Here is a 10,918-nt window from a genome sequence, read left to right as displayed (position 1 = left end):
TCACGGGTTCCCCTTCTTCCAGGGGTTTCATCTTTCCCAATGCAATACCATTCCTGAGGCTGCAGAGACAGACTGCCATGGACACGAATAGTTGGACTAGGATCCTTCTCTCCTAGCTATCAGCAAGTGTCTTATCTCAGTCCCACTCTCATGAGAGAGAATCACAAGCGTTAAGCATGAGTGGGAAGATCTCATCAGGACTTGCCATGCTATATTCCCAACTCAGTATTTGATTTCCACAACTACAAAGTTAAATAAGTGTTACACAGTATTAAACAAACAGAACTTTTAACTTTAATATTCAAATTCAACACTAAGAACAAAGCACAAAAGGGAAATCTTGTTTGAAGTAAAGTGAATGAAGAGACAAGCCAGTAATCACAACAGTTCTTCTGTCAACCTAGGTGCAATAACAGCATCAGTTCCATGGCCACATTCTGTTCCACATTTTGAAACTTCAAACTGAATAGTTAAGCTGTGTCTGTTGGCATTCCAGACTACAGTTTCCGTATAGTACACTATAAGCATGATCAAACTTACGTACATCAACAATGAAAAACAACCTGAACGCACTAAACAACTATTTACAAGTATTCCAACATAAAAAAACCCAAACATACAATAGCCTCAAGAATGGGCAACTGAAGAAAACATGAACATTCAGAGAACCTTATTTGAAAGGAGAACAAAACATTAATAGCAAAGACATTAACAATTGCACTACACTAATACAGAGTCCAAATATTAAATTGGTGCATTTTTTCACAATGCACTAGCTTTGAGAAAAATGCTGCCTTCACCAAAATGCAGCTTTACGTTTGTTTCACTTAATTGCTTTAACAAGAAGCCTATTAACACAATAATGATTGTTTTAATGCTACAGTTTACAGCAAGGACATTGAACTAAAAATAGCAGCAGTTCCACATGGCACTTAATTCCACAGGTTCCTAAGCTGTGGTTTATGCAATGCCTACAAAGTGCTCCCAGTTGAATACACAAATAAAATTCACAAGTCTACCTGACATCAGGTACATTGACTGTAGGTGGCCTTAGAGCCTGTCTTTCAAAACTTATTCCCCCTCTGCTCCAAAAAAAAAAAATAAAACAATAAACAAAAAGACAAAACAAAAACCCACCAAAAAAGCAAAAAAAAGTAAAAAAAAATAAATTAACTATCAGAATAAGGCCGCCTCCCTCCTCCTTAAAAGATTAGGGATATTGCTTCTTAGTACAATGCTGTAACACTACAAAGCAGCACACCACTATAGTGGTTAACCCTGGGACAATGTAACATTTAACAGTGTAACCGAAAGGCTTATGGAATAACATCCAGGACCCTCTACAGACAGGAGAGTAACCGAGTCCATTCACTCAAATGGTTAATATGGAATCAGCCACAGAGTAGAAGTAAAAACCCAGAAGCAATAGCTGTAAAACGCTAAGGCGATAGCGATCACAGGACAAGACCAGTATCACCGGTCTGGCAGAGAAGCTGTGGCCATCTCTGCCGCTCCTCTGGACTCCATGGTTAGTATATGGTGAGGCTCAAGGAGCGGTTCATTTTCTTCCCGATGAGCCGGGATGGTCGGTTCTGTGTCGTGGATCTTGTGGTCATTCTGTCAGTGAACAGGGCTCGCTCCTCGGCCGCGGCCTTTGCCATCTGGGCCTTCTTCAGCTCTCTGCAACACAGGGACACTGTCACACCCAGCAGCACCCACAAGGATACAGGCTTACCACAGCAAGAGAGAGCAAACCAGCTACAGCAGGTCACAGTTCAAGACTTTAGCTCAATTTTAGGTTATACTGAGAGCACTGTGATTTGCATCCACCTGTTTCCAAACAGAGGGCAGAGGTGGGATGCTCATTACTTGTCTAGATGGTCTTTCTTTTGAAAAGCAAGGGGAGGAAATTAAAAATTCAAACAACTAGGATTCTGAAATTCAGCCTGTTACAAGCAGCTCGACACTTCAATTACTAGGACGCAGTATGGTGCTTCTACTTCCTAGCACAAGCCACGCATTAAGTCAGAATTCATGACTCAGGCTTGCCCAAAGGAAGCATATTCAGCCCCACCTGATCTTCTGTGGGAGACTCAGACACTTAGATGAACACAGGTGTGGGTAACTGGCATCAGGCAACTCAGGAAGCACCCTTTCCCTTTTGCATACCCACATCAAAAGCTGATTACCGCCACCATGTTTTTTGCCTAACAAAAATGGGAGCCTGCAAGACAGTCACTGAAGGCAGCACAGGCCATTGCCCCTGTGCAACATTCTGCCAACTGCTCTGTTTCAGAGAATTACCAATACCCGGACTGAGGACGAAGTTAAATCAAACTCAGGATAAAGCTATAAAACAGTCCAAAGAGCACAGCTATCTTTATAAAAAAGTCTTCCCCGCGGACTGCATTTCTCCTTTCTTCAAATACTGACATATGGCTAAGTCTCAGCCTTCCCCCATACTCTCTTCCTTCCACCATCTCAAACTATCCATTAAAAAACTTTCTCTACTATAAGAGCTAGTACTTGTAATCTCACTTCCCATCTAGATACCAAGCAAAATCAAATTTTACAAGCTTGCTGCATATTGATGTAGGTGTATTCAGTTTTAAGCTACATGTTTTAGTTTAATAAGCAATTCCCATTCTTGTAAGCCAAAGTATTATTCAGTAACACCTGTGCCCCATCTAATCACCCCCACCTTATCACTATGCCAAGTTCAATGAAAGAGAATGCAGCCAATTTTCAGTCCTCTTCCTTGTGAACATCAGTCACAAATACACGTGTGCTCGCCCAACCACCACACCATTACCAGGAAATTAAGTCTTACAATATCCTTCCACTCTTCACTAGAAGTCTTGAGTTCTTGCCTAGAAATCTTGAATTCTTCCTTCCTCTGAAGAGGACAACACAGTGGAAAAGCTGAGTTGCCTTAACAGGATTCTTTTCACTTAAGATGACTTACACACAAAAGTGGTATTTTAAATGGTTCAAATGCAGAAATTTAAGAAAAACTAAACCCAAACCAAAAAAATCCTCTCCCCCTAAACTAGTGGAAGTACGTTATGGAGCACTATGCCACACAACATTAAAAACTACTGTGGCAAAGTGTTCTTTTAAAATCATTCTTGGATTTACAAGGGTCTATCCTCGTTGCCAGCCCAGAAGGAGCCTTCACAAAACACTAGCTTTGCTAGTTTTTTCTTACAAGTGATGCAAAAACATGCTGTCTTCATACAAGCAAGCAACTTACCTCAGCAAATCTGCCCTTTAGCACCCTGCACAAATTGTCTGATTATTCTTTCAATGTAATTCATAATATTATAAAGATAACCAGCTCATCTAGTACATCTGGCGGTGGTCAGACTAGCAATGGCAGGGCAAGTAGATAACAATGGAGTGAACCCCAATATGAAATTAACACCTTCAAGACATACCACTCAAAAGTTAGTGTTCTATATTCCCTCATAAAAGCCTGCCTATTATGTGTAACATACAAAGGTAACCGTAGTGAAAGCGTCAGATGGCTGCTGCTATTAATTTACTAACTCTTTCCCTGAAGCTTAAGCAGAAATCAAACTTTCCCAAAGGGAATCTCTCTTCAAAGCTTAATTCAGAGTGAGTGTTTGAGCAAGGGGTAGGACAGGATGCCCTCTGGACACAAATGATTCTCTGGTGACCCAAATAACACTGCTGTGTACAGGTCAAATTAGTCCCAATAACGTTCCTGATGTGCCATTTAATATAGAGTTCAAAACAGGTCACTTAAGTTTTCTGACACTTCAATGTACAAATGACCTAGGAAAACACAGACTCAAATCATACAGATGTAAGCTAGGCCATACCTATCACAGAAGTGTGCACTGTCCTGCAACACTTCTTTAAAACCATAATGTTTTGCACGCCTTGAATACTAATAGTGCTGTTGAGATTCCCTTAGAGCGTTCAAGCAGGTCTTTCTGTGGAGAAAACTCCTTTTAAAGTTCCATGACCCACTTGTACTCTCAGTATGCACATGCATACAGATTTGTGGATCTCACCTGCAAACAAGGGCACTTCTGTTTTATCATCACTTTGCTCGCAGGTGAGAACCTGTTAGAAATGAAGCCCTGCCAAAGGATCCCCAAGACCTACTTACTTCTGCAAGAGCGAGTTCTTGAATTTTTCAGCATTCAGCTCTATCCGGAGCTGCTCCGCACTCTTTTTTTGCAGCAGAGAGAGCACTTGAATGCTTCACCAGTGCCACCGCTGCGAAGGCCTTTTCTCAGGATCAGGATTAATCATAACCTTGGGAAAGAAAGAAAACAAGGCATCCCTGTTAGGCCAGCATGACAATAAATTACACTTACCAGCAAGTCACTAGTACAGGATGTTCTTACTTTTATTAAGTCTAGTAATTCTTGAGAAGCACTTTTGTGGTAGTCTGGGCAGGTTTCCCTTGCCGAATTTCATGCCACTGGTCCCCATTAGTTGGAAGTGGTGCAGCCCCAGCAGCACAGACAACGGTCAGAGCGAGAGCAAAAATATCCGCTTTTGGCAAGTGAGTGTAGTTCTTGAAGAGGGAAAAAAAAAAATCACCATTTTTTTCCTGAAGGAAACAGCATGCAGGCCTATATCACTGTTTTCCACAAACAGAACAGTTACCCTCTTGTAAGACTTCATTTGCAAGGAAACGGCTATCAACCTTCTTCCACTTGAGGACTAGAGACTCGAGTTACATGGCCCAGGTCACCTGCAAGGAGAAGAGGAGAGTTACTTTCAGAAGGTAATGAGATGATGCAAATTCTTCTGCACACAAGTGTCCTGCTTCTCACCTATTTTAAATATGACTCTATCAGATGACCAGTCATCATCATCACCTTCCTCTAGAGTTATACTTGGGACTGATGTTCTAGATATGAAAATGTTACCTGAAAAAGAGCAGAATTGTTAAAAGAAACATTTCTGTACAATTTCTACTTGACCTAGTTTCACTACAGTTTGCTTTAGCCACACAGAAGTTTTATTTGTATATATACCCTGTTCAAAGGGTGAGAAGCTATAACTGACTCGCTGTGGCCCCTCTGCTGGGAAGGCAGCCAAATGTTACGCAAGTACAGTCAATTACACAAAAAGGACCAAAGATAAACTCAACAGTTTAGGTCTGCTGGCCAATTTTATAACTGACAGCTTTGTGTTCCTATTCAGAACTTCAGGGAAGAATTTACAGTTAGTAAGGTGTGGCTAACTGTTCATTTTTCGACAGCAGATTAAATGAACTGAGCAAGTTGTCAATAGAGAGTAAAGCTGTTACAAACTTACTAGGTTTGATATCCATGTGTACCAGGGACATTGAATGAATGTACTTTAAACCTCGAGCCACTTGAAGCAGCAGGTCCTTCAGTTCTGGTTCAGTAAAGTAACGCATATTCCTGTAATTTTCACTTATGGCATCTGCTAAACTGCCACCTGAAACAACATTAAAAAAAAACAAGGGGTTTTTTTCACATCAAACAGCTGACAAAGTAACAACAACCAGCTCCCAAAATTAAGTGAATATATCACAAAGAACTTGATGGCAATATACGGTAAGTGTAAATATAGTGCCACATCCTCTTTTTAGCCATGTAACAATATAATAGAATTCTTTTCTCCCGTAGTTGTCACACAAACTAACAGGATATCAACACAAGGGACAGGGCTCTCTCTCTCTCTTTCAAATCTCCGTCAGGGCATCAATAATAGCAGAATGCTTCATAAATCAGGTTTAATCTCCCTTTTTAATGGAAACTCTAGCACTTTTCTCTGTTCCAGCTTGTACTACTGTACAGAAGAAAGAAGAGTTCTGCTGCTCACGAACACCTAACGGTACTTCCAGTACGCTTGAACATGCATGACCTGGTCTGCAACTTCATACAGTTTTTGCTTCATCCATCTGATATGCCTTTTCCAGAAAGGAGTATCAGTCAATTGAGAGAAGAAAGAATGAGCTACGAGTAGGGTATTCAATTCCTAACCAGTGTTAAGAGCTTGTAGATACTTACACGTCATCTTTACTTACCATTACAATATTCATTCTGTATAAGCATGTGATCATCCTCTGCCCATGCAGAGTAGTACCTCACTACATGAGAATGCTGTCCCAGAACTGCATGTGCATAGACTTCTCTTAAAGCATTCTGCCTGTTAGTCACAAAAAACAACAGCATGTGAGTACTGTGAGGTAATATTAGTACAATTTGTTATTACAGTAAGTATTTCTAATTAAAATCTTCCTATTCAATTCTGTGGCACCCTAAGCTGGATTTGTAATTAAGTCCAAACAGCTAAAATAATTTACATTATATTAAAAGACTTAATATACGGAAGATCCAAAAAACAGAGTTCAGTGTGGGAGCCCCACTTCCATTACATACTTACCAACCAGCAGCAATAGCAAACTTTGAGATGCATGACTGAAGTTTTAGGGGAAAAAAATAAAAGTGCTCAAAAGTCAATGTTGACTGAACTCAACATTCCCTAAATTGTAAGTCTGGTATGCAGTTTTGTGCAGCTCAGACTTGTGGGGTTTTATATTGTAACTATTTGAACAACTTACTCCCCATACTACCGAAGTGCGGGGCAAAGTCCTGAATCACAGGCTTATTCACAAATGCCAAAAAATACCCCCAACCTGACTTAACTCATCTGCATGTAACTTAAGCTGACAAGGATGAGGACTCAGTTAGGGATAGCGCATTCTTTTTATCTCTTAAAGAATCAGCTTTGCAAGGAAGCATTATTTTCACTTTGAGAAAAATCTGTTTCCACGCAGAACACTGGGACAAACATCTGCCAGGAGAGAGGCAAATCAGCCTTTTCTCCCCAGTACTGCACAGTACCTAGGGAGTGGGTGAGGAAGAAAAAGTGGCTTCAAAATTGTATCTATTTTACATTTAATCATGTTTGTTTTATACTTTCCTCTTAAATGCCTTCTCTGGACACCAACACAAAACCCATGTGAAGAAGAAACACCAAGAGAAAACTTTTCAGTTTTAAGAGCAGGAAGTACTCACTCGTCCACTGAGCCAGCCAAGGGTTTCTTGGATCGTTTTATTGCATAGATGCAGCCATCCAGCCTCTTCACACACTTAAACACAGAGCCAAATTCACCGGATCCAATCTTCTCCAATTCATGGAATTCAGTTGCATACCGTGACTTCATGTTACTTTCTGTTATTGTTATCCTCTGCAAAGATTTCCAAGGAAAATATTTAGATCTGCAGATACACCAACAGCCAAAATTAGTATCAAGGTTTAAAGATTAAGTACCTTAGCAGGTCTCATGGTTTCCTCTTCAGGCTCTCCATCACTCGGTTCCGCGTCCTCTCCACAAGGGCTGAAATTCACACCAGAAATAACATGGTTTAAGTAAGCTTAAAACTGAAGCCCAGAAGCTGTTGAATTTTTCCGAAATCTAATTCTCCTATTCTATCTAATTTTAGTTAACTAACTGAACACTAGACATCTGTAAACACAAACACATAAAACTGTCATGCTAATATCTTTGTCATTTTTTTCTTCATGTTCCACACTTGTAGTAAATGCAATTTTTTTCTCAAGAAAAGACTGTGCATGGCCCATTCCATGAGGGGAAAAGACAAGGACACTTAAGTTTATCCTCTCTGTACAGCACTCAAAAGATTTAGTGCTAAATGATCATTTCATTCTATCAGGCGTCTTGAAGCACATACTTTAGGAGCTCTATTATACGTTGCTAGCAATCTGCAAGCAAAAATACTTTCTTAGAAGCAATTTGTAATAACATTTTTGCAGTGAAAAGTAATTCTAAATACAAACTTAACAAAGGAAGCTACAAGTCACTCACTCATTCCAGTGTATCCTCTTCCTCCTGCGACATTTGCCTTCAGAGTTGTGAAGGAACATGGAATCGGGAGTGAAGGGATTGATGTTCACATGAGGTGTTTGTCTAAAATCTTCTCCTTGCTTCTCTGATTTCCCAACATTCATGAACAGCGAGCCCCCTCGAAGTTTGACTGAGCTGGAGCCTAAACCTTGTGCTTTAGAAAGCAAACTCTGCATTTAAAAAACAAACAAACAAACCCAAAACATTTACAGCCATTTATAGCCTTGATATTGCCTTAGAAATTAAACAGTCAGGTCATGCCTGAAGCCATCACTACAATATTTTCTAATTAAAGTTAGCATCAGTTGTTTAAATACCTGCATTTCCATCAAAAATAATTTCTAAGAAACTATTATGCTTTGTACTCTACACAGAAACAGTTCAAGCAAACAAGCATGTAAATTATTTCTAAAAGATAGGAAATATGATGATGAGAGTAATCTTTTTCAATCTTTAATCATTTCATCACCTAAACCTCTTGGACAAATCTTTGTCTATTAAACGAACACAGATGAAACTCGAGGACAATCCTGTACTGTATCACCATGATTTTCACACGTGTGATGTGGAAGCTAGATCAGACACGAAATGATCTTTGGTTTCTACAAATTTAGATGACAATCTTAAAAAATTAGCAAATGCAACGTTTAATATTGATGCACCGGTGCATTTTCCTGAGCCTACAAGAAATGGTTCAAGAATTGACAGCATGGCTGCCCTGTCAGTTAAATATCCAAAATTGATATTCTGGGTGGTAATTTGCCAGAACGGGCATTTTCCAGGCGCATGATGAAACCTCTCCCAGTTACACTGAAAAGTCTGCACCTGAGTCTCCTTCATCCTGGTGAGGATGCCGATGACTGGATCACAAGCAGGAGCATCACCTTATCCTAACAACAAAATAAAGATTTGACAGGACTAAAGACGAAACCACCGTAGGGAAGAACACTCAGTACATGGGAATCCCAACTGCAATCCTCAAATCTGCATTAGATGAAGACCTGTGCTTCTCAAGACACATTTCTGTACTTCTACTGGATACCTGAACCAACTGATTCTTCCAAAGATAAACTATTTAGAATCTGGGCACCTAATTTAAGAATCCCACTGAACTGGTGCGTTAAGAGCTTGTTTTTTAGTATCACATTTCACAAAACTTTTGCACCTCTTAAGCCATCTGCTCCTGACAAGGTGTAAAATCATCACCGATTTTACCTTTTTCAAACTTGTACCACTGATTTTTACCAGTGAAACCTCACTGGAGATGGAAGCTGTAAAAAACCAATTAAGAAGGATGCCTTCCTCGCACCTTAAATCAGTTGTTTTCTATCTACAGTCTATAGACCCCTGGGAGATTATCCCCGGGGATTATCCCAGGATTACTTCTAAAGGGCTATATAAAAAGTAATGAAGAAAGGAAGCCAATTACCCCTAGATTTCAATTCACTATACGGGATTTTACACAGCGTCGAGTTCAAAAGTTGAAATGCCTTCCAAAAGTCTATTATTGACAGAGTTAAGAGCTGCCCCATCTCCCCCTCTAAACTTTGGACTCTATCAGTTTAACAGCATCGACTGCTCAAACAGCCTTTCACGTTTTATGCAGGAGCGCAGACGCTGAACCAGCGCTGGCACACGGCACCACGACAGCAGCACTCCAACAGGACAGGATCACAGACTCCATCAGGCTGGAGAAGCCCTCTGAGATCTCCGAGCCCAGCCTATGACCCAACACCGCCGTGTCACCCAGACCACGGCACCCAGCGCCAGGTCCAGTCTTTCCTCAAACACCGCCAGACGGTGACTCCATCACCTCCCAGGGCACTCCATTCCGATGTCTAATCACCCTTCCTTTGAAGAAATTCCTCCTAGGACGCGCCAGCTTAGCGAGAGACACGCAGGATCACACCCCAAGTCGAGATTTAACTTTTTGGCTACACCCCTACCAACGCCCACTTGACACTCACGCACGCACTTTACTACTTTTAATACTCTACGCTCGCGCTTTTCAAATACACTTTCCACAAAACACTGCCGAACTCAGAAAAGCTTTTTGTTTATATACGACCGATACGTAAGCGGCTTACCCCGCGTCCCGTCGGGAGGCGGCGCCGCCCGGCCCCGCCCTGGCCGGAGCCCCCGGCGCGGTCCCGAGCGGCGCCCCCGCCGTTACATAACGGACCCGCCGGGCCCGACCCCGCCCCGGGCTCACCTTGGGCGTGTGCGGCGTGTCGAACAGGCGCAGCTTGCGCAGGGTCTTGTGCGGCGGCGTGCCTGGGTAGTCGGGCAGCGGCGAGCCGGGCTCCTCGCCCCGCGACCTCCGGTACCCGCCGGCCGCCGGCGGGGGGGGAGCGTTCGCAGCAGCGCCGGCCCTTGTGCGGGGCCAGCGGCGAGGGCGAGTCGAGCAGGAAGTAGGCTCCGGGCGACTTGACCGGCGAGGAGCCGAAGCCCTCCTCCTCCCACGAGTCCCCCTCGTCGGGCAGCGGCGCCGCCGCCGGCTCCATCTCCTCCTCCTCCTCCTCCAGCAGGGGCGGGTCGCTCCGCGCCGGAGTGCGCGCGGCCGAGAGCGGCGAGTCCGCCTCCTGGAACGCCGAGTCCTCGCCGGTGCTGTTGGCGCTGTTGTTACCGCAGCCTTCCTCCTCCTCCTCTTCCTCCTCCTCTTCACAGTCGCTGTGGCCGCTCAGGAACAGCAGCTTCTGCCGGATCGGGGCCGCCGCCCGCCGGGCCGAGACGCGCCGCGGCGGCGCCGCCCGCTGCAGGCTGAGGAAGCTCATGGCGGCCGCTCCGCCCGTGCCGCTCCGGCCGCTCCCGCTGCGCTGCCCGCGCTCCGCCCGCGTGTGCCGCCGGTTCTGCTCGCGCCGCTCGGGAACAGCCCCGCCGCGCGCCGTTCGGACTCCGCGGCTTTCCCGCGACCGTTGGTCACGTGTCGCGCACGCCGGCCAATCGCGCCCGCCCACCGGGTTTGAAAACACGGCGCGCGGGGGCGGGACCGCGCGCGGCCGCGTCACCAGCCGCTTTGGCGCGAGCGGTGGG

At 43.8% G+C, this 10,918-nt stretch overlaps 1 protein-coding gene across 1 annotated transcript; it reads right to left on the bottom strand.

Moving 5' to 3' along the window:
- Positions 1-1,141: 1,141 nt before the first annotated feature.
- On the bottom strand, positions 1,142-10,659 carry WEE1 (WEE1 G2 checkpoint kinase). The gene is given in 16 exon segments (XM_058421019.1): positions 1,142-1,680; positions 4,139-4,206; positions 4,208-4,249; positions 4,252-4,287; positions 4,380-4,430; positions 4,433-4,552; positions 4,634-4,681; positions 4,683-4,732; positions 4,815-4,910; positions 5,302-5,448; positions 6,041-6,162; positions 7,035-7,207; positions 7,291-7,357; positions 7,847-8,055; positions 10,098-10,227; positions 10,229-10,659. Coding segments are annotated over 16 exon segments (1,941 nt in total). The 3' UTR covers positions 1,142-1,529.
- Between the last annotated feature and the right edge of the window lie 259 nt (positions 10,660-10,918).

The sequence above is a fragment of the Hirundo rustica genome, chromosome 6, assembly GCF_015227805.2.
Source record: "Hirundo rustica isolate bHirRus1 chromosome 6, bHirRus1.pri.v3, whole genome shotgun sequence".
In the NCBI taxonomy this organism is placed as follows: domain Eukaryota; kingdom Metazoa; phylum Chordata; class Aves; order Passeriformes; family Hirundinidae; genus Hirundo; species Hirundo rustica.
The sequence above is the reverse complement of the archived record's forward strand: the minus strand, read 5'-3'. Positions and strand labels throughout refer to the sequence as shown.